The sequence below is a fragment of the Lissotriton helveticus genome, chromosome 6, assembly GCF_964261635.1.
Source record: "Lissotriton helveticus chromosome 6, aLisHel1.1, whole genome shotgun sequence".
Classification (NCBI taxonomy): domain Eukaryota; kingdom Metazoa; phylum Chordata; class Amphibia; order Caudata; family Salamandridae; genus Lissotriton; species Lissotriton helveticus.
In genome coordinates this window covers 1,842,103,572-1,842,128,417 of record NC_136067.1, presented here as the reverse complement: position 1 = coordinate 1,842,128,417, position 24,846 = coordinate 1,842,103,572, and the positions used below count along the sequence as shown (strand labels likewise).

At 43.5% G+C, this 24,846-nt stretch overlaps 1 protein-coding gene across 2 annotated transcripts in view; it reads right to left on the bottom strand.

The window, feature by feature from the left end:
* The window catches only part of RPS6KC1 (ribosomal protein S6 kinase C1), a 479,581-nt gene that overhangs the window by 172,664 nt on the left and 282,071 nt on the right, over positions 1-24,846 (bottom strand). For both annotated transcript variants that reach the window (XM_078649767.1, XM_078649766.1), the window contains exons 10-11: positions 6,413-6,460; positions 3,854-3,986 (exon numbers count right to left, since the gene is read on the bottom strand). In XM_078649767.1, the coding sequence (XP_078505893.1) occupies positions 3,854-3,986; positions 6,413-6,460 (181 nt within the window). The remainder of the gene's footprint in view (positions 1-3,853; positions 3,987-6,412; positions 6,461-24,846) is intronic.

The following is a 24,846-nucleotide window of genomic DNA, read 5'->3' as shown; positions in this document are numbered from 1 at the left end:
ACTAATTTATGTACCTGAAGAATGGAAGGCTGGGTTTTCAACAGAGACAACAAAATAAGTATAATGATGCCTTTGGCATTTCTTTTAAAGAACCTTCTAGTTGGAGGACAGATACTGTAAATTGTCTGTCCAGGAGTATTAATTTACACATAGAAACAAATCTAGTATTTTTTTGTTCATCTACTCGCTATCAGAAGACATTATATCAACAAAATTATACACAAACACAAGAAAATCGTTTAGGTTACTTGTTTTAGTCAACCTAATTTTTCTTTACACTAGGATTTTCTGATTTTGTTTCAGTTTTTTTACATAAATATCCAGACGTCATATGTCTATCCACATAATATACACTGTACAACAAGACATAAACAATACGTATGAACAAACACACTTTTATACCCTTATTTTCCGGGTTGAAATGAAGCCCAATCTTTTACATAAGGAAATACATGGCATAATCTTTTTGAGCCTTAATTCCTTTTTCACAATCACCATTTAGTCATCGAGCCTCGGAAGCTGAAAACACTGTATGCTTCTTTTTTTGAAAAGCTCTCGTAGAATTTATCACAATCAATTCCACATTCGTATGGTGTCGGACTGTGGTAAATGTCGACGCGTTTCGGCCTATCAAAACAATTAAAGGCCTCCTCAGGACTATGGGCAACAAGTACAAAGTTTCCTAAAAAGGAATAAATAATAATAAAAATAAATACATATTTGTATACATCTACGACTATAACAATCACGGACATGAGCGCCCGAAGGTGCCACTAAAGTGTGAGGAGAAGAAAAAATTCTCGAGGTCTTGGCAGCATGCTTATTAGAAAATGCAAAAGGAATGAAATAACACCATCTAAAGTGCACAAGTCCTTATTATGATAGACCCATAGTTCACCACACCACAGAGTGTAAGTGATGTTTACTACTTAATAGTGCATCCACTACCAAATATCACAATTCTAAACAAATCAAAACCTACCAATAATAAGTGTGTAACACCTCTTAGTACACAGATGTCGGTACCGTCCTCTATCTCTCAAAATCGAGTAAAAAACGATCTCTTGCACCTACCACTTCGGGTAGTGCTCCGTAATATACTTGACCAGACTCAGTTATCCAAATTTCTAAATAGAAATGAAATAAAACGAAGTAAACTATAACATAATACATGTAACTACACCAATTAGTTGTTAAGGGTTTGTAATGGCACCATGAACTCTAGCGTGCCCCATAACTTACATATCAAGCCATCTCATACAAGGAAAAACGGGGTCCCGTGAATAAATCATTCAAACTCGAGTCACTCCAAAATTCGATTCAGCTCCTTTCGTTCGGCGTAATCAACTCCGTAGGTAAAGTGCCTCTCGTTCACGCTACCGGAAGAAAGAAATCACCCCGGCTATCTATATCCTTCCTTACGGCATGCAAGGAAACCAACAACAGACTATTCCGGCATTATTCTAAACCAGAAAGAAAAAACGGACTCACTGTATGGGATCTATAGCCATACCTGATCCAAGATGGCGACTAAAACAGCGATTCTACATACATTACAACCATTAATATCTTAAATCATAAGACATGGTGGTGAAGAAATATATATTACATTTTTTATTACAAACCCTTAGTAATTATAGCTTCTAAATAAATACGAAATAACAGAAAACACAAAATAATTCTAATATCTGTGCCAGACAAATAATATAGAGACCTTATATCCCAATTAGTTGCCATTGCCTCTTACAATCTAAATTAGTTTCAAATATATTACAAAATATACAATAAAAACAATTTATTTACAAGCACACAGTCACATTAACGACAGGTACAGATCAGAGAAGTTTATATATGTAGAGAAACAACATCTCTCTATATATTATGGTGACATTATTTACATACTTGTAATCATATACACTATTCAACAAAGTAATGACCAAACCTCATCTTTATCATTTAACCCTGTTTTCGAAGTTTGGTATTTTTCAATCAGTCTTGCTTCCAGGTGGTTGAGTTTAGCCTCTGTTTCTCCTTTACTTGGGGTAATCACACAACACAATACTGACCAGTACATATCTGTACACGAATGGTTGTGGGTGAAATAGTGATTGACCAAAGGAGCCCCTATGGTCTGACACTTAATCCTGGATTTATGTTGTAAAATCCGTGTTTTTACTGCCTGAATAGTTTGTCCAATGTAAAATTTTTCGCATGGACACTTAATACAGTAAATCAAATTTTTCGAATTACAGTTTGAGAATTTTCTTTGAATGTGTGTATTGCCATTGATGTTAATTTCTTTTGAGTCTTTCGTCAAGTCACATGCCACACAATTATGGCATTTAAAGTGACCAATCACAGGGGGCAAACCTAGAAGATCTCTAGTATCTCTCAGCATTAACTTTACAGTGTTACTCTTGGCTCTCACTAGCTGACTTCGAATGTTTTGCCCCTTCTTAAACGCAAACAAAGGTTTAGGTATATCTAGGTCACCCAACAGTTTCCAATTTTTTTTGAATCACCTTTTTGACCTTGTTAGCTCTTGGATCAAACGTTAGTACACAAGTTAATGGAGTGGTGGTATTATCCTTATCTTTAGGTACCAGCAAGGTGTCTCTTGGAGTATACCAAGCTCTTTTGAGCGCAACTTTAGTTAACCTTTTGGGGTAACCCCGTGTAATCAATTTCTCTTTTAAAATATTGGCATGGAGGAAGTATTGTTGTTTGTTACTACAATTTCTCCTAATGCGGAGAAATTGGCCGTACGGCAAGTTTTCTTTCAGGGTACGGGGATGATTACTGCTAAAATGCAGTAAAGTATTGCGGTCTGTAGGTTTTGTGTATAAACTGACACACAAATTCCCGTCCTCATGCTCGATGTAAACATCCAAAAAATTGATTTTATTGGAGTCACTCGACATTGTAAAGTTAAATTCTTGTGTACGGTGGTTCAACCAATTGTGAAAATCAGTAAGTACTGTCCCATCTCTGTTCCAGATCATAAAAATGTCATCTATATAGCGACACCAAACTCTTTCAACCGAGAGCATTTTACACTAATTTACCAACCTAAAGGGTGGTTAGTTCAGTTTTCCCCAGAGAGAGTTCTACACTAATTTATCAACCTAAAGAGTGGCTGGTTGGGTTTTCTGTTGAGAGCGTTTTACACTAAATTACCAACCTAAAGAATGACTGGTTCGGTTTTCATCAGAGAAGTGTTCTACACTAATTTACCAACTAAAAGAATGGAAGGCTGAGTATTGGGAGTGTGTGTTCTACACTAATTTACCTAATGGAACTTGGAAGGCTGAGTTTTCGGCAGAGTGCGCTCCACATAATGAACCATCCTATTATATGGGCATGCTTAAAAGACCTACAAAGCAAAATTATGTTGCCTTAAAAACCAGGTCTTACTGAATGCCTCCCATAGCATGAGGCTGCTTTAAAGCCTATGAAGACAAATATGTTCAAATTCCCAGGTGAAATAAATTGGGCGGTATATAGTACTGTCAAACAAATGAGAGGGGCTCTCTTTTAACCAAGAGGGAATAGAGTGCCAGGTTACTAATGCTTGTGGTGGTTTCCAATATTGAATGGGTGAATACTTAAAGGTTGAGTGTGTGTCTTGACAAATAAGCAACCGTACGGGAAAACTTTGTTTTTACATTTGGTATATAGTACTGGACAGAAACCAAACTGGACAAATTGCTGTTTTTAATTGGAAGGCATAGGCCCGGGTGCTTCGTACAATAGCTAGAAAGCTAGCACACATAATTCAGCCACAGGAACAGATGAGGTTTAAAATCAACGAGGAACGCGGTGTTCTTCTGCAAGAAAGAAAGCGCGGACTGACCTTCGGCGTGCTGCAGCACCAGGAAGACGGCCTCCTCGGAGATGATGTACTTGTGCAGGCACACCATGTTGGGCACGCAGCGTGGGATGATGGTCTTTCTGCTCCTGCTGGACTCGCTGCTCTTCCTGAGGCCCTGGGAGACAACAGAAAGGTCACTGGTACCCGGCTGCCTTTGGAGCCCGCTGCGCCCCGTGCACAGAAGCCGCCGCGCGCCCGCCGCCGCCGCGCGCCTCTCCGTCCCCGGGGGCCGCGCGCCAGGCAACTGGCGGGCTTCCAGAGGCGGAGGGTGGCACAGAGCGGCCATTACCGGCAATTACACGGGTCAGCGTCTTTATCAGAATCTCTCTCAGACTTAGTTCGACACTTTGCGCTGTTCGCCTTGGGAACGCTTCTTTAACAAAGACACCGGTAAAACCTGGGTTTAAACATCGACGTTCAGGCCGCAGCGTCGACGGCGCGCAGTGCACGCGCCATGACAGGACGGTGACAGGAGCCCCCCCATTCCCCAGGAGGAAACAGACCATACACAAAGAAAGCTACCGGCGCGCACTCGCTGGACCACACATCACACACAATGTTAGGTCATTTAACTTCTGTTCACCAAGGTAGTACCATGCATAAGAATTCACCGTTTTGCAAGTTATTTTGCCTTCTTTTTGTGACGATTTACTGATGGTTTATGTGATTGAAGCCCTAATGAATATCGAATGCTTGACAAGCAAGACTGCGCTTGTGTGATTACGATGTATGTTATGCATCACCATCTAAAACCACACTGACCCACCACCAAATTAGTTACTGTCTATTAAAAGTCATGTGTAATGAGTTTCCAACAGAAGCAGCTCGAATTAGAGCCACCTGGCTGTGACTGGCGTCAATCAACAACTGCTGGAGGAAATGGTGAAATTCAGTTACAGCTAAACCCCTATACCCAGAGTATTTGAAAACCCTTTCTTTTATGGTGAATACTTTCACTCACTTATTTGAAAGGATTCTCCAGGCCTCTGACCAAATTATACCTTTTCCTCGAAGCAATATTCCATCAACATTGAACTACTTCTGGAGAGCAACTTATTACACACAACGTTTGATAGAAAGTCTTCTCACTGGGTGGTCGGTGAGAGTGTTTCTGATGGTGACGCATGTGTGTGTTCTGTGTAGAGGTGATCCAGTGTGAAACTTTCACAACAATTAACCATGCAATCAAATCAATGTCCTGTTGATTGCTAAGTGGACTCTATTTACGTGGCCCCCAAATGAAAACAGATCTTTTTTTCCTTCTCTCCGTATGTCATTTCACCAGGGTTTGCACCACACAGGCAAGGTGTAACTACATATTGTATGTCTCATTCCAATCTATACTTCTATGACTGATGTAAAGAGTGACTTAATACTGACAGCAAGATATGTGATAGTCAGGATTGTGGCCAGGTCCTGATAACTGCTGTGGACCAGTAAAGGTCACAACAGCTTGGGGACAGAAACATGTCGACTCGTCACTAAGGACCTGCATTGTACAATTGTTTTTTCTGATGTGATAGGGAGGTGCTAATAAAGATCTTCATTACTTAGCCATCCTTTGCGCATTTTTAACTTGTGTAGGTCCCATTTACGTGACCAATAGGGAGAAGGATTTCAAAATATTTCTCCTCCTAAAGAGCTTCAGTTGGTGCCCAAGTTGAAGGCCTTTTGGTTGCCACGGTAATAAGGGGCTCAATAATAAAGTATGTCACTTTGATGGGTGAGGACCTTCATCCTTTTTAGTGAAATCTCCATGATATCCACTACTTTCGAAAAACCCATAATACACTGAATAGGTCACCCAACAGATTCCTTGTCATATTGTCAGATACTCCACCGAGATCACAGTATCGCCAACGACATGTTTGGGCTGCTGGGACTGACCAAGAGAGTAAAGATCTTGCTATCTATGTCAATCAGATCCCTTCTAGGGCAGGGAGAGCTTAGTTCCCAAAGCCTCACACCCTCAGAGGAAAAGATCTCACAGTTGATACAGCTCCTTCGTCCCATGAACAGTTCTGGTTCATCTAAATGGCACACATTATTTCGAGAAATCAAAGTTTTTTGAAGTCTGAAAAATCCCCAAATTAGGAGGTATGAAGACTGGTGATCGTTTGTTATTTGTACACCGCCTGGGCACAGCTTAAGCAAAACAAGTTGACAAAGGGAAGTATCTATATAATAAAATAATTACATTTGAAGTACGGCAAAGATCATTAATACTAGCAACTGGACTTTAGGGAACAGTTCCAATACCAAGGTAAAAATAATATTGTTCTTAGCCAGATGGATCCCGTGTAAAGTAAATCTCACGGAGTCAGACACATGTGGAACAGGAGAAAACGTGAATCAAGCAGTGCAGCAACCCTCATTAATGTGCCATAACTTTCTGACATTTTCGGCATCATTGACCTTGGACCTCCCTGAGCACTGAAACGCACCAAGTCCATATACATCCTTGAGTACAAGTCTAGGCCCTGAAAAGTGTGTGCAACATAAACCTGTAACAGCATTAAACAGCGGGTGGACATTACTTACTTTCAGTACAAAAGTCTCGTGGGTCCTAGTGTCCTGTACAAGCAAAACCTAGAACAGAAGATCAGTTTAATTAGTCACTCAATTGCAAGTTATTGAGAACGCTTCAGAGGTCTAACATTCTGGGAATCCTCTCAGAATATACAGAACAGCAGACACAGAAAAAAAGCTGTTACAACCCTTAAAATCACAAGGAACTCATAAAATTCCAGCGGACACAAGAGCATCTTTTTTCAAATGGATTTGGGAAATAAAAAAGACCAACTTCAATAATAAACATTTCAAATCTACAACTTAACCACAGCCATCTTTGCATTACCAAGGTCAAACCTGGGATAGCTGCCAATTCTCCCTAAAATATATTTTTTCCCTTGCCTCACAGCCTTCAGCAAACAATTTTCTATTTATTGAAATCATAAGTTAGACGCTTTTATGGGAATAACCGCCAACCAAAAGCGCTGGAGTTTCTGTTCTAAGGAATCTGCTCAAGCTCTGCTATTGTGCGTGTCTACAAAAAGTGGCAGGTGCTGTACGGGTCCCTAGAGAGGACACAGGGTCGTCGCACACGAGACAGAGCCCCCGGCTACAATAAATAAGTGGGCTGTCAGTTTATGGATGCTTAAAGCGTCCATTCACTCAAATGTTTTTTGTTTTTTTCTTTAACAAAGAGCCCACTGTCGCCTGACCCACTGACGCATCACTTGGGACTAATGTTACCCCTCGGCTAGAAAGCTCCTTCTAAAGAAGCACATACATCAATAATGTCTGTCATAAACTGTTTGCTATGTCTGGGAAAAAAACAATTGACATGTGTACATTATTTTCTGTAAAGTTTCCTGTGCTATGATTGGTTGTTTTCTCTGCATTTGTTTTTTTTTGTTGTTGCTATTTTTATGAAAGAGATTTTCTTTTTATTCAGCAAAAAGAGCCACATAACGTTTTTATGTTCAGCAGCAATGCCTTGTCAGATTTTCCGAAGCGTTTACATTTTCGTGTTTTAGTTGCTGCCTTTCCTCAGTCACAGTAAAAAGTGTTAAAAGCACACTCTTGCAAGTCGCGACAATGGTTGCGAGTACAGCAGCCCTTGATACTTGCTCTTGTGCAATATGGTCGGTCGGACCACTTTCTACGTCACTGGAACAACATTTCTCCCAATAAGGTAGGCGACGCTTAGTGGAGGGACAGCCACCTAGAGATTTGGTAAGAGACAACAGGGGAACTTGCAAATCTTTGACTTTGCCCGCCCACAACCCTAGAATCGTTTCTTAAGAAATGGCAAGGAGTAGGGCTGCTGCAGCTTCTAAATCCACAGGGGGGCCCACATGGCCGTAGTCTGAATTAGGCAAGTGTGGCTCTATAGTGACCAAGTAGACTACACATGGCAGTGACCTGTGCAAACTGGCGCTATGACCTGGAAAAACAAAGGACTAATACGGCCTCTCGGGCTACAGGTCTCTGCAACCACAGAGAGTGGTCTGAAAGCCCCCAAACGATGGGCGCTGTCCAAAACACCGTCTCCCTAGCCATTAGGCTTTAATATGTAGCTTGAATTTAAAAACATCGGATTTTTTTTTCACTTTTGATCATTTACAGCTTTGGCCTCAGTCGTAAATATGCATGAAGGTGTAAATATTCTGCGATGGTACATCCTATGATAGTGCAGTGATACCACGAAGTGAATTAAACAGTTATGAAATGTTATCATCTACATAGATCGGGGACATTGACATTTGTAAACAAAGGAAGAAGTGATAGGACCGGACACAAGTAAAAGCGAAGCACACTGGGAAGACAACGTATAGAGTTGAGTTTTAAAAACCACAAGAAGCTAATATTGACCGAAAAATGTTACGTTTTTTAATATAAGTGAGAAAGACAAAAGTGAGGATTCAAGCTTGGCTATAGGCACCAGTTGCATATAAAACTTCATAAAAAAGCAACCAAACATTCCACAGATCCTGTAATCAGCATATACATGTAAATGTCCTCGGCAGATGAAATAAGGAATAGTGGAACACAGCACGACTCATCAAATTAATATTACATGATTTTTCACATAACACAAACCTTGCTGAAATGCTTTGAAGCTCTGAACAGACAAACCTTTAAGAAAATAAGGCACAGCAGCTCCTGAACATCAATTAACAATAAAACAAAATATGTAAGCTTTCCTGGGATACCCCGGATTCATTTTCCAGATGCATGGCTCAGCCTGCACTATATAGATAACCAACTAGCTCTGAAGTTTTCCAGTCTGTAGGTCCTCCACCACCAGAAAAGAAACCAAAGAAAGAAGCCAGGAGCTGCTGTGGTTCTTTGCAACCTGAAATTCTTAGGTGGCATTCCTTCTGAATAGCAAACGGTTTCCTGCCAGTGCTCAAAAGTCTAAAAATAAATAGTGGACATCCGGAACCACTATTTCATATTCGTGCTTACTTCAAAAGCAGATTTTGCATGCCCGCTGGTGGACAGCGAAGAGCAACAACTGGGATTCTACCACCAATCTCCCTGAGGATTGGATCAAGTTTAAGATACCTACAAGGAGCTTTAACCTGTGGGTCTCTGCAACAAAGAGGAGTTTGCCTTGGTGTTCATAGAGGCCCTGGAAGTGATAACAATGAGAGCACAATCAAGGCCTAACCACAGACCTGTCCATTGGGAATTACAGTGCTTACCAGGAGAGTCAGCAAGAAGAGAAATGGGGATGGCACACTCAGAATGTGAATTTACAGCATCAGGTGAAATTCTCAACTCTTCTCGTTCTGCTGCAGGACCTGGATGTGAGAATAGTGTTCTGAATGCAGGAATAGTGCTCTCAAGCAGGACTTGAATGTGAAAATAGTGTTCTGAAGCAGGACCTGGATGTGAGAATAGTGTTCCGAATGCAGGAATAGTTCCCTCAAGCAGGACTTGAATGTGAAAATAGTATTCTGAAGCAGGACCTGAATGTGAGAATAGTGTTCTGCTGCTGGACCTGAATGTAAGAATAGTGTTCAGAAGCAGGACCTGAATGCAGGAATAGTGTTCTGAAGCAGGACCTGAATGTGAGTATAGTGTTCTGCTGCAGGTCCTGAATGTGAGAATATTGTTCAGAAGCAGGACCTGAATGTGAGAATAGTGTTCTGCTGTTGACCTGAATGTGAAAATAGTGTTCTGCTGCAGGACCCGAATGTGAGAATAGTGTTCTGAAGCAGGACCTGAATGTGAGAATAGTGTTCTGCTGTAGGAATAGTGCTCTCAAGCAGGACTTGAATGTGAAAATAGTGTTCTGAAGCAGGACCTGGATGTGAGAATAGTGTTCCGAATGCAGGAATAGTTCCCTCAAGCAGGACTTGAATGTGAAAATAGTATTCTGAAGCAGGACCTGAATGTGAGAATAGTGTTCTGCTGCTGGACCTGAATGTAAGAATAGTGTTCAGAAGCAGGACCTGAATGCAGGAATAGTGTTCTGAAGCAGGACCTGAATGTGAGTATAGTGTTCTGCTGCAGGTCCTGAATGTGAGAATATTGTTCAGAAGCAGGACCTGAATGTGAGAATAGTGTTCTGCTGTTGACCTGAATGTGAAAATAGTGTTCTGCTGCAGGACCCGAATGTGAGAATAGTGTTCTGAAGCAGGACCTGAATGTGAGAATAGTGTTCTGCTGCAGGACCCGAATGTGAGAATAGTGTTCTGAAGCAGGACCTGAATGTGAGAATAGTCTTCTGCTGCAGGACCCGAATGTGAGAATAGTGTTCTGAAGCAGGACCTGAATGTGAGAATAGTGTTCTGCTGCAGGACCTGAATGCAGGAATAGTGTTCTGCTGCTGGACCTGAATGTGAGAATAGTGTTCAGAAGCAGGACCTGAATGTGAGTATAGTGTTCTGCTGCAGGACCTGAATGTGAGAATAGTGTTCAGAAGCAGGGCCCGAATGTGAGTATAGTGTTCTGCTGCAGGACCTGAATGTGAGAATAGTGTTCTGCCGCAGGACCTGAATGTGAGAATAGTGTTCAGAAGCAGGACCTGAATGTGAGTATAGTGTTCTGCTGCAGGACCTGAATGTGAGAATAGTGTTCTGCCGCAGGACCTGAATGTGAGAATAGTGTTCTGCTGTTGGACCTGAATGTGAGAATAGTGTTCTGCAGCAGGACCTGAATGTGAGAATAGTATTCTGAAGCAGGACCTGAATGTGAGAATAGAGTTCTGCTGCTGGACCTGAATGTGAAAATAGTGTTCTGCTGCAGGACCCGAATGTGAGAATAGTGTTCTGAAGCAGGACCTGAATGTGAAAATAGTGTTCTGCTGCAGGACCCGAATGTGAGAATAGTGTTCTGAAGCAGGACCTGAATGTGAGAATAGTGTTCTGCTGCAGGACCCGAATGTGAGAATAGTGTTCTGAAGCAGGACCTGAATGTGAGAACAGTGTTCTGCTGCAGGACCCGAATGTGAGAATAGTGTTCTGAAGCAGGACCTGAATGTGAGAATAGTGTTCTGCTGCAGGACCCGAATGTGAGAATAGTGTTCTGAAGCAGGACCTGAATGTGAGAATAGTGTTCTGCTGCAGGACCTGAATGCAGGAATAGTGTTCTGCTGCTGGACCTGAATGTGAGAATAGTGTTCAGAAGCAGGACCTGAATGTGAGTATAGTGTTCTGCTGCAGGACCTGAATGTGAGAATAGTGTTCAGAAGCAGGGCCCGAATGTGAGTATAGTGTTCTGCTGCAGGACCTGAATGTGAGAATAGTGTTCTGCCGCAGGACCTGAATGTGAGAATAGTGTTCAGAAGCAGGACCTGAATGTGAGTATAGTGTTCTGCTGCAGGACCTGAATGTGAGAATAGTGTTCTGCCGCAGGACCTGAATGTGAGAATAGTGTTCTGCTGTTGGACCTGAATGTGAGAATAGTGTTCTGCCGCAGGACCTGAATGTGAGAATAGTATTCTGAAGCAGGACCTGAATGTGAGAATAGAGTTCTGCAGCAGGACCTGAATGTGAGAATAGTGTTCTGCTGCAGGACCTGAATGTGAGAATAGTGTTCTGCTGCTGGACCTGAATGTGAGAAAAGTGTTCTGAACCAGGACCTGAATGTGAGAATAGTGTTCTGAAGCAGGACCTGAATGCAGGAATAGTGTTCTCAAGCAGGACCTGAATCTGAGAATAGTGTTCTGAAGCAGGACCTGAATATGAGAATGGTGTTCTGAAGCAGGGCCCGAATGTGAAAATAATGTTCTGAAGCAGGACCTGAATGTGAAAATAATGTTCTGAAGCAGGACCTGAATGTGAGAATAGTGTTCTGCCGCAGGACCTGAATGTGAGAATAGTGTTCAGAAGCAGGACCTGAATGTGAGTATAGTGTTCTGCTGCAGGACCTGAATGTGAGAATAGTGTTCTGCCGCAGGACCTGAATGTGAGAATAGTGATCTGCTGTTGGACCTGAATGTGAGAATAGTGTTCTGCCGCAGGACCTGAATGTGAGAATAGTATTCTGAAGCAGGACCTGAATGTGAGAATAGAGTTCTGCAGCAGGACCTGAATGTGAGAATAGTGTTCTGCTGCAGGACCTGAATGTGAGAATAGTGTTCTGCTGCTGGACCTGAATGTGAGAAAAGTGTTCTGAACCAGGACCTGAATGCAGGAATAGTGTTCTCAAGCAGGACCTGAATGTGAGAATAGTGTTCTGAAGCAGTACCTGAATGCAGGAATAGTGTTCTCAAGCAGGACCTGAATGTGAGAATAGTGTTCTGAAGCAGTACCTGAATGTGAAAATAATGTTCTGAAGCAGGACCTGAATATGAGAATGGTGTTCTGAAGCAGGGCCCGAATGTGAAAATAATGTTCTGAAGCAGGACCTGAATGTGAAAATAATGTTCTGAAGCAGGACCTGAATGTGAGAATAGTGTTCTGAAGCAGGGCCCGAATGTGAAAATAATGTTCTGAAGCAGTACCTGAATGTGAAAATAATGTTCTGAAGCAGGACCTGAATGTGAGAATAGTGTTCTGAAGCAGGACCTGAATATGAGAATAGTGTTCTGAAGCAGGGCCTGAATGTGAGAACAGTGTTCTGCTGCAGGACCTGCATGTGAGAATAGTGTTCTGTTGCTGGACCTGCATGTGAGAATAGTGTTCTGCAGCAGGACCTGAATGTGAGAAGAGTGTTCTGCTGCAGGACCTGAATGTGAGAATAGAGTTCTGCAGCTGGACCTGAATGTGAGAACAGTGTTCTACTACAGGACCTAAATGTGAGAATAGTGTTCTGAAGCAGGACCTGAATGCAGGAATAGTGTTCTCAAGCAGGACCTGAATGTGAGAATAGTGTTCTGAAGCAGTACCTGAATGTGAAAATAATGTTCTGAAGCAGGACCTGAATATGAGAATGGTGTTCTGAAGCAGGGCCCGAATGTGAAAATAATGTTCTGAAGCAGGACCTGAATGTAAGAATAGTGTTCTGAAGCAGGGCCCGAATGTGAAAATAATGTTCTGAAGCAGGACCTGAATGTGAGAACAGTGTTCTGAAGCAGGACCTGAATGCAGGAGTAGTGTTCTGAAGCAGGACCTGAATGTGAAAATAATGTTCTGAAGCAGGACCTGAATATGAGAATAGTGTTCTGAAGCAGGACCCGAATGTGAGAATAGTGTTCTGAAGCAGGACCCAAATGTGAGAATAGTGTTCTGAAACAGGACCTGAATGTGAGAATAGTGTTCTGCTGCAAGACCTGAATGTGAGAACAGTGTTCTGCTGCAGGACCTGAATGTGAGATTAGTGTTCTGAAGCAGGACGTGAATGTGAGATGAATGTGAGAATAGTGTTCTGAAGCAGGACCTGAATGTGAGAATAGTATTCTGAAGCAGGACCTGAATGTGAGAATAGTGTTTTGAAGCAGGACCTGAATGTGAGAATAGTGTTCTCAAGCAGGACCTGAATGCAGGAATAGTGTTCTGCTGCAGGACCTGAATGTGAGAATAGTGTTCTCAAGCAGGACCTGAATGCAGGAATAGTGTTCTGCTGCAGGACCTGAATGTGAGAATAGTGTTCTGAAGCAGGACCTGAATGTGAGAATAGTGTTCTGAAACAGGACCTAAATGTGAGAATAGTGTTCTGCAGCAGGACCTGAATGTGAGAATAGTGTTCTGAAGCAGGACGTGAATGTGAGATGAATGTGAGAATAGTATTCTGAAGCAGGACCTGAATGTGAGAAAAGTATTCTGAAGCAGGACCTGAATATGAGAATAGTGTTCTGAAGCAGGGCCCGAATGTGAAAATAGTGTTCTGAAGCAGGACCCAAATGTGAGAATAGTGTTCTGAAACAGGACCTGAATGTGAGAATAGTGTTCTCAAGCAGGACCTGAATGTGAGAATAGTGTTCTGAAGCAGGACCTGAATGTGAAAATAATGTTCTGAAGCAGGACCTGAATATGAGAATAGTGTTCTGCTTTAGGACCCGAATGGGAAAATAGTGTTCTGAAGCAGGACCCAAATGTGAGAATAGTGTTCTGCTGCAAGACCTGAATGTGAGAAGTGTTCTGCTGCAGGACCTGACTGTGAGAATAGTGTTCTGAAGCAGGACCTGAATGTGAGAATAGTGTTCTGAAACAGGACCTAAATGTGAGAATAGTGTTCTGCAGCAGGACCTGAATGTGAGAATAGTGTTCTGAAGCAGGACGTGAATGTGAGATGAATGTGAGAATAGTATTCTGAAGCAGGACCTGAATGTGAGAAAAGTATTCTGAAGCAGGACCTGAATATGAGAATAGTGTTCTGAAGCAGGGCCCGAATGTGAAAATAGTGTTCTGAAGCAGGACCTAAATGTGAGAATAGTGTTCTGCTGCAGGACCTGAATGTGAGAATAGTGTTCTCAAGCAGGACCTGAATGCAGGAATAGTGTTCTCAAGCAGGACCTGAATGTGAGAATAGTGTTCTGAAGCAGGACCTGAATGTGAAAATAATGTTCTGAAGCAGGACCTGAATATGAGAATAGTGTTCTGAAGCAGGGCCCGAATGTGAAAATAGTGTTCTGAAGCAGGACCTAAATGTGAGAATAGTGTTCTGCTGCAGGACCTGAATGTGAGAATAGTGTTCTCAAGCAGGACCTGAATGCAGGAATAGTGTTCTCAAGCAGGACCTGAATGTGAGAATAGTGTTCTGAAGCAGGACCTGAATGTGAAAATAATGTTCTGAAGCAGGACCTGAATATGAGAATAGTGTTCTGAAGCAGGGCCCGAATGTGAGAATAGTGTTCTGAAACAGGACCTGAATGTGAGAATAGTGTTCTCAAGCAGGACCTGAATGCAGGAATAGTGTTCTCAAGCAGGACCTGAATGTGAGAATAGTGTTCTGAAGCAGGACCTGAATGTGAAAATAATGTTCTGAAGCACGACCTGAATATGAGAATAGTGTTCTGCTGCAGGACCCGAATGTGAAAATAGTGTTCTGAAGCAGGACCCAAATGTGAGAATAGTGTTCTGCTGCAAGACCTGAATGTGAGAAGTGTTCTGCTGCAGGACCTGAATGTGAGAATAGTGTTCTGAAGCAGGACCTGAATGTGAGAATAGTGTTCTGAAACAGGACCTAAATGTGAGAATAGTGTTCTGCAGCAGGACCTGAATGTGAGAATAGTGTTCTGAAGCAGGACGTGAATGTGAGATGAATGTGAGAATAGTATTCTGAAGCAGGACCTGAATGTGAGAAAAGTATTCTGAAGCAGGACCTGAATATGAGAATAGTGTTCTGAAGCAGGGCCCGAATGTGAAAATAGTGTTCTGAAGCAGGACCTAAATGTGAGAATAGTGTTCTGCTGCAGGACCTGAATGTGAGAATAGTGTTCTCAAGCAGGACCTGAATGCAGGAATAGTGTTCTCAAGCAGGACCTGAATGTGAGAATAGTGTTCTGAAGCAGGACCTGAATGTGAAAATAATGTTCTGAAGCAGGACCTGAATATGAGAATAGTGTTCTGAAGCAGGGCCCGAATGTGAAAATAGTGTTCTGAAGCAGGACCTGAATGTGAAAATAGTGTTCTGCTGCAAGACCTGAATGTGAGAAGTGTTCTGCTGCAGGACCTGAATGTGAGAATAGTGTTCTGAAGCAGGACGTGAATGTGAGATGAATGTGAGAATAGTATTCTGAAGCAGGACCAGAATGTGAGAATAGTGTTTTGAAGCAGGACCTGAATGTGAGAATAGTGTTCTGCTGCTGGACCTGAATGCAGGAATAGTGTTCTGCTGCACGAACTGAATGTGAGAAGAACTGCGATTTTTGCATCCTGTTCTTCTTTTGAATTTTCAAAATTAGGAACCTTGCCTTCCAATTCTTTGACAGTTTTCATGGCAAATGACATCGATTTATCGACAAGACAGCCGTTACTGCATGTAGAAAAGACTAAGATAATTCTTAAGTAGTTTGTGATGCTGAAACTTTTTTGGGTTTATACTAAGTTACACATTTTTGCGGGTAGGTGTTCCTGAGTAAGAGACTGGGTGAAGGTCAAACCTTTTCTCTCCCAAAGTCTGCACAGTGTGACTGGGTGAACTCCGTCATCGTTCACCAATGAAACAAATAAAAATCAGAAAACAGGAAGCAGGTAAATGTCGGGCAGTTAACAGGCTTAATGAAGGGCATTAAGAGTAATTTATGGGAGTACATTTCTTTATCTAGTGCTCTGAGCCAGTGACTAATACAGGACAATCGTGAAAATGGATTGCTGTGCAATGTCCCCTTGAAGGGCTGAGAGATTAGACCCAGCACACAACCTACCGTGGGAAGAGATGCAATTAGCCTTCATGCTTGTCTTAATGCGGTGGCTGCTGCTCTGCCCCAGATCATCAAAGTTACTGCTGCCAACCTCACTTACCAGAGACACACGGCTGGCAATCAACCGGGAAGCAGCCTAGACACTGCCAGTATCACTATGAGCAAATGTGAGAGAACAACTTCAAGCTGCTCCACTCACACTTTGCAAGAACAAATCAGACCAAATATCTTCCCATGATAACAATGTACTAGCATCCAACTAAGGGCAAGCCAGACCCAAAAAGCCCCGTGTCTAGCACCCAGAATATTACACGTTCTTGTGAATAACAGGCATTCGGGAACGATCTCTGCATAGTCAACATGTTTAACCTTCTAAAGCTCTCTCTTCTTACACACTTGCTTAAAGCAATCTTACAATAAGTGTAGGTGAGGACCGATAAGACTCTTGTTTCACTTATCTTACATTCTAAATGAGCATTCTCTGCAGCCTGAAGAGGGTGGGAGAGGAGCTTGGAGAAGGCTGGCCTGCTGGCCCTACCTTGTGTGACATGAAATTATCACTCAGTCCAGTCTAATCATCAGCCATGCCCATATGTCCCCTCTCCCGGGTACCTCCTACAGAAACTAGCGAGGAATCACACCAAGCAGAAGATGACCAGCCCAAGTTTGACTCTTGCGGCAACGCGCTGCACTATCTCCCTCTTCTCGGACTGGGACATTCAGGAAGGAGGTCTGTATGGCGTCTATGGTAATCAGGTTCTTTCCTTATTCTATGCCCCCTACGAGAATGTCCAGATTAAGGCACATCTGTGGACTCATAAAGCTGTTCACTTTGGGACCTCAGACCTTCCTGATGAGGTTGAATGACAGCGATTCACTTAGAGGTAGAACTGAGACCATTGATGACAGCTGAGAAGGCTGTTCTAGAAGAATCCTCTGTGGCAAACACGGCTCAGGAGGATGGGACTGGTCTTTAATCCAAAGAAATAGTGAGGACTATGTACTCTATACAGAGATGATGGTGAATATGGGACAATTCACTTCCAGGTCTTTCAGGTAAAAGGTAAAACAGGTTTTAAAGAACATGGAAATACTGTGAGTGACGGGGAGTCCTTTAAAGTCGAAATGTTCCCCGTCATCGAGAAATGCTTCAATAGCGACACAGAAATCTCTGAACCCATTAACATCGATGTGTGGGTATGTCACAATGTCTTAAACTTCAGCATCAAACTACTGTTTCTTGACATCGAGTGCCTCGAGGTTAATCAAGATTGGGAGTGCCAGTGACGACATGTTGCGGTCCACTTACCTCATAGGAAGAAGAGAGGGTAGAATGGGGACCTCTGCGCACGGAGGCAGAAGTGGACGCTGCAGATGATGCCCTACGTCAAATCTCCACTTCCTTTGCTCTGAGGAGGAAACCCTTATGTGAGAAGTTGGCCTGGTATATGATGCTCACTAGTTCTAGTGATCACCTTGTACCATGCCAAGCAACCCCCTTGGTGCAGGTTGTAAAGTCAACCTTATAGACAAGCTATCCTAGGGGTAGCATGGACTAAGCAGTCTTAGGCTAAACTCTGTAAAGGCATGTGAAGCAAGCTGTTTTACCATACACAATCCCTTGAATACCAAATGAAAGGACACCACACAGATATATATTGAAAATATATATAGATTTATTTCTACAAATATCCCCTATACTCTTTATGAGCACAGAAGCAAATGCGTTAAAACAAAACACAGTTTAAATATACAAAAGTTGCACAATTATGGATGAGCCCTAGGGGCCACCTAAACCATATACTAAAATAGTGGTATAAGAACCACTATGGGGAAAGTGAAGAGGCCTAGGGCCTGGGGAATCGCTGGAGCTGTTCGGGACTAGCAGTGAAGAAGTCGGGAAAGGCCCGCGGGACCCGGGTGCAGTGCGGAAAGTGTCGCATTACCAATGCAATGTCAATGGTGCGTAAAAGTTACAAAGTTAGTTATTAAGGAACCTTCCGAGTGACCTAGAAGGATGAAACTTTAGACACAGACACTAGAGGTGTATACCAGTGTGGGAACACCGGCGTTGCTGAGTTACCTCACCCACAGGAAGCGGGTGCACAGGGTCGAAGTAGTGTTGGGTTCCGTCATGCAGGTCGATGGTGCTTGGAGCTGAAGATGCTGCAGGCGGCTCGATGTGAAGAGTTCCGGTGGATCCAAGGGTGGATCTGAAGAGGTGAAGACCTGAAAGCAGAGGGGACAATGTTCAAAGTCACTAGCCAGTGACTACCGTGGAACCAGGAAGGAACCAGGCGATGTCGGGTGCAAACAGGTGATGTCGTGAAAATTGTCTCTGCAGCCACGTGGACACGAAGAGGTCAAGGACGTCTAGGAGTCGGTCACGAGCTGTCCCACGTAGGCTCTCGCTGATGGCGGTGTCGGCAACTTGATTGGAGCAAACAGGCCTTGGCTAAAGCAAGCCACGCAGGAAGTGATTCAAGCTTCTCACTCGGACCAGCAAGGTCAGAGCGGGTGCTCCTTTTCAGAGGAGCAAGGGCCAGTCTGGAGCAACCAGACCAGCGGTGTAGTTTGTCGTTTTCGTCGCCAAGATGGCCGCTAGCCACGTGGCAAGTGGCCGGGATGGCGCGTCGAGTGGCACAGTGCAAAAGGGCCCCACGCAGATCGTGGAGATGCTGGGGGGCTGATCTTCGGTGCAAGGGCTGCTCGAGGTTGGGGCTTCTCAAACCCCAAAGCACAGTGTCGAGGGTGCCTCGGATACTGCGCAGTCAGCTTCTCGGGGGTCTTTCAAGAGGTCCGGTCCCACGTCTCTCGGTGCCTCCACGGGTCCCTTCTTTGCAGGGACTGTGGATCGGGCTGTGAGAAGTCTGGGAGTCTGGGTCTTGTCAGGCTCTGGGCTCGGGCTCCGGCGGGAGGCGGCGGCAAAGCAGACGTCGAGTTGCTGGATGGTGCCTGTGTTCACAGGGTGGCCACTCCTAGGCCACAAGGGAGATGCTCTTCAGTCTTCTGTGCAGCAGAATGTCGAAGTCCAGTCGTCTTCTTAGTTTCAAGTTGATTCAGGATGATCTGAAGTCTCAGGACACAGCTCCCACTCTTATTCAAATCTGGGGGGCCGGATCACCTACTAGGTCCCTCCTCTGGGTGGGACCAGGAAGGGGGGTGGTTACACCCCCTCTCCTTTGTCCAGTTTCGCGCCAGGACTGGGGCTGGAAAGCCCCAGCACCGGTTTGAACTGGCCTATGCACAGGGACACCTTGTGTGCCCCAGGCATGTCTGATTCTATTCAGCCCTGTCCTACCCAATACACAAAATCCTGTCTGGGGTGGTGCTAGCACCTCCCAAGGCAGGAAACCCTTTGTCCAAGCTGCCCTCGCTGGAAGGACTCCCAGCAGCAGGAGGTCAGACTTGTGCCTGTGGTTGCAGCATCCATTTTGTGATGCTGAAGCTCTGTTTAACTTTAACCGGGGTTCAGGTTAGGTACATGTCGTGTCCCTCTAGAAGGGTGGAAAGCTACCCCCGTCGCCAGAACTGGCGAGGGGGTAGTATTCCAATTCGTATGACACCTTACTCGACATGTTTTGATAAAGCCAAACCAAAGATAGCATTTAACCGCGAGGTTCATAATGCACTTAAGAGTATATGGTATGGCAGTATCATGAAACAGCTAAAGGACATGGTTCCGAAAGCTGCAGACAGGCTCAGCTCATGCCAGAGCACTATCTCACATATTCCCAAGCACTCTGCCTCCAGGATTGATGAGGTCTTCCATAGGAGTGGCTGATAGGGACATATGTGTCCATTTTAGGTTAGGTATAGGCATACTACACCTAAGTAAGGGGTGGTTACACCGACTTACCCCAGCTGAGTGATCAGCCAGTTGTGTCAAATATGGAGGCCAGGCCAGGGGTGGCACAATACAAGCTGCAGCCCCTGGTAGGCCTTGGAACCACCCATGCCCTGGGTACCTAGGGTACACTGTTACAGGGGCCAATAAGGTGAACCAGTTCCAATTGGTAATGTACCTAAGGTACATGGAGTCCATTTTAAGGAGAGAGCAATTAGCCTGGGGCCCTGAATAGCAGGATCCCAGGCCAACTAAGTCAAAAACCAGCTAAACACTAGGCAAAAAGTTTGGGGGTAACCATAGTCAGATATCCACCTTCCTACACCTTATCTGCCCCTTAGCCTTCTAAATTATGTTTTCTGACAGTCTCCCCTGTACTTGATTGGGTGATAGCGGCTTGACGCCTACGGGCTAAGTTGCGCTATACAAGGCTCTTATCATCATCATAATCAGGAATACAAACTACAGGCATCGTGGCCATCCTTGCTTGACATGTTATCCTCCACAAGGTGAGCATTTTTCGGGAAACACCAGAATCCTACGTAAAAGCAATAAGGAAAGTGCTGGAACACCATTTTAAGTCAGAGAAAAAAAATCCTTAAAAAAGCTGTCAAAAGAAAGATTAAATGTATGGGGTAACCCTGTAACCCTCAGAACCCAGGCGGGTAATTAAACAAACAATAACGGTTCTGTCGGGAAGAGCATTTCAATTGAACATGGTATCTAATATACAGTATTTGTGGTATATTCCCTGCAGGATATACACCGATTCACACAAATAAATAAATAAATAAATAAAGCACTGATCCCAGTGTATAGAAAGAGATTCTTTAGTATTCAATTCTCTCGCAAATCTTAATTATGCAAAGCATTAGGTATGCTGTCCAATATACATAAAACATAAACTCTGAATAAACAGGGGGTGTACGTCGTGATTTGTGACTGAATGTGACAAGTGAAAACAACGTATATACATAACATGAAAGTTTTTCAAGGTATCCACTTGGGGCTCATTCCGTGTCCCGTACGAGTATCAAAAGTAATACTTCCCTCCCGAAAAAACATACCATATATATATTTATATATATATATTTGTCTCTCAATTCCAAGTGTGGCATGCGGTAATTAGGGATAACAATAACATGCAGGAGCAGTTTTACCACATTTCATTCCTCCACGGGGATTCATTTTTTCTGGGAAAAATTGCTGGTCCACATGCAGGTTTTGCAGGTTTTTGCAGTTTTCATACAATTTGATTCGGACACAAACACCTGGTTGCCCCCAAGAATGAAATTGCTGATACCCTCGTAAAATTGGGCTATATGTACTGGGCTGTACTAGCTATTCCTGAAACATGTCTGCAGAATTGGAATGCAATAATCTTCGCATTTAAAGGCCGCAGTTGCAAATACAAAATAAAGATACAAAAAATGTGCAATGGAGATGGTCAGGACATCCTTAAAAAAGTTCAATACAGTGTGTTTTTTAAATTTCAGCTCTACCATTTTTTTGGGTCTCAAAACATTTACCTTAATCTAAACAAGCAAAATACCACCATTCATTGTCATTAAGAAGCCCAAAAAAAACGATAAGCTACACCTTATGAGAGGAAAATAAATTAGCTCGTTAGAGAACAGATGAGCTGCTTTTAATTCCTGCTTTGTGTTGGTCTCCCAAGTTTGTTTACAGCTGGAGCCCATTCACATTGCAGCAATAAATACGAGAACATATGCGATTTTTTTTAAATGTGCCCTTTGACTGTCAATTTCTCCTAAACAGGTGTTGGCTAAATGATTATAAATTGGCCTCTAGATACACCTCTTCAGCAGAGCCATGCAGGCCTGGTGATAATATAATTAGACCTAAAAACATCAGGCTGCCGAACGCCTCCCATCTGTCTGGCAATATTGTTTAGTTAACCACAGTATTTAAAGAAGAACCTTCAACTCGCACTTAGTGGCTTGTTTATTTTATTCTGTGATTATGTCAGCTTGATAACAAGATCCGGAATCAGCGTCGGGGTCATTTAGCTCCATGATCTTGCGTTAAGAACGGACGCAAAATCAATTCAGCCTGTTTTACTTCCGGTTCAATCTCTGGTGCTTACTGACCTGACAAAGTAACCACTATAACAGAGAGTTATCGATTGCTTCGAGGAAAGGACTTTTTGAGCCCCAAACAAAATACACATTTGTTGTTGGGACACTCCCGCTTACCTACCGACAAGGCTATTTTTAGGTCATTTGTTGTCTTCTGGAACCTCCACATGGTGGCGCCAAAAGGCAGCGGAATACTTTCGTCTTTAATGTAGCTACGGCCTTGTTCATCGGGTAATAACGTATGCAAAAAAATATATACAAAAAAACGGGCACACAGAAAATTACACAGTAAATATAACGTCCAAACAAACACATCCTATGACTTGCACAATTTTTTTTTACACAAACCAGTTCTGCACCTGCAAATACATCACGAGTCAAAGTTACCCCATAGGAAGTCAGCACACAAGGAGGAAGAATGGACTGAACCAGCCAATCTGGCAGGTGGATGGAGAATTCACATTTACATAAAGATCAACAAGCTCAAAACATCTAATTATTTAATACTCTACTATATATCTGTGACACGGAGTGGTAAGGTTGAAATGCATTTCCCACAGCGAGTGCAGGATTAGAAGGTAAAAAGTGCCACTGTGACAATCTTGTTTTGCCGCCTTGAATCTGAAGCGAACAGTGACGTCAGCCAGCAGGCGACAACTTGCTCTAGTTTGGACACGTCTTAAATTGGGCAGTCTGACACTAAGCATCTACAGAGCTGTGTTAGCAGCAGCTCCTCTTCTTCTGCACCCACCTCTCCAGTAACCAACAAGATCATCACAAATATACGGGAAAGGTCCATGAAACTGTAAGCGTTCAAGAAATATCACACTCTTACAGAGGTAGAAAAGAAGACATTTCTGTGAGAAGAAATCCCCGAGAGAAAAGGAGGGGTGTTTGTGTCACTTTTCTACTTTGATTGCACCACTTACACCTTTTTAGGTCGAGCCTAAAGTCAGCGCGCAAGCGCAGCTCTAGGTAAGATCTGGGGTAGTTCAGTATGTGAGGGAAGCCCTGCACACTGCCCACCCATTTTTTTATTGGCTTTAGTCTTTGTCCTTCGTAAATGCTGCCTTATGATTCATTATGAGGCTTGTTAGTCCCTCCTTATGACAGCCATGTCGTCATTTGTCACCTCCCATGGCTACTGGCCCCTTTACTGCAAGTATTACACGGTAAGTGGACTGTGAAAACTACTTTGTCTCCCCCTCCTCTCCGCCAGCACTCCTGTCATCCATGCCTTCTTTCCCCACCCTCCCGTTGTCCGTGCCCAATCCAACCAACCCTCCCTCCCGTTGTCCTTGATGCATTAGGTCTCGCGTAAATGCAAGTCCTATTGCATTGCATATGCTTGTTGAACTTGGTTTTAGTTTAGAGGTGCAAAGAGTGCAGAAATGGCGCAACGTGTTTGTGAATACCCACAAAGTTGTTAGGGTCGGTGTTCACAAGATCTGCATAGGCAGCTGGCAGGGATGGCCAGTTCCCTCTCCTTACAATTACGAGTACGGAAAATCCAGTCTGACATATTTTGTGCAATTGTAAGAGCATTGTCCAATGGAACATTCTGCAGATCCGAATTCTATGAACCACGAAGGCTTTCTAAATCACTGGAAAGGGGACATGATCAGAATGGAGTTTAACCCAAGAGTTAGTAGAAGGGTATTAAATGCTGATTCCAATCAGGTTCCCAGACATCAACGGCTATTCCAATAGGGAGTAGGCCATTAGTGAGTGAAGGATTCCCTGGGTCGTGTCAGGCCTTTCAGGGTAATCCAGGCATAATTCCCTCAGCATCATCAGCATGGGGATATAAAAATGTATTCATGAAAGTGCCTTCGTCCCCCATCCTCTTAAGTGTAGGTGTTGTAGAGAAACTGCAGGGCAATACAACCGCCTAAATATGGGCCAAACATTAAAAACAGGGAGGCTCCACCCAACCTTAATGAAGGGATGAACCGCCCAGTACACAACGTCTCTTTTCCAATTGAATATGATTTTATTCAATATGTCAAGTAAGTATTTATCCAAATCTCTTCTTGGTATACCCAAGCATTTATAAAGGTATCCACTATCAAAGTCCATGTATTGTGCTCTTTTCTCAAAGGATACTCCCGTATTTAATGGTCATATCACCATTCTTCAAGGGTTCATATTCACCATTCAATCTCTGCTCCTTCTTCCGGCAGGTCAAGTACCCCAGGTGTTACTCGTGTACTCTATGTCTATCAAAGTGGGAAGGGAATTCCTTCACCTGAAATAGAAGTTTCCCAGGTAAGGCTCAGTGCTGCTCCGATTCTACAGGCTCCCTCCTCCCCCTTCAATCACCATACTTGCCTGAAACATAGAGGTTTCCAGGTAAGGATGGGCATGGCTCCCACTTTGCATCATCACCTAGCTAATTCTCCAGGCTTTTATAGTAAGTGACTCCTCTTCCCCTTTCCCCTCCTCCTTCTTACCAAGCAACATAAAAGAGGTGCCGGGGCACTGTGTCAGGGCCCTCCATTGTGTTGCTCGGTAAGCATTCTGCCAGTCATTCCTAAGCCCACAGATTTTAGGTCCTTTATTGTTACTAAAACCTATACTACCTCAGTCCCCAGAATTCCAGTCCTGAAGAGACCCCGTACCCCGAGAGGGTCGAAACGTCGCTGACTACTTTAAAGAGGGAGCCCCAGCAGACTATTAAGTTGACCAAGAAGAACCGACTTTATCACATTTTTGATAGGGCTCCTCTCTCAAATACCAATAACCATTGTTTTATGTTTCTTATGAG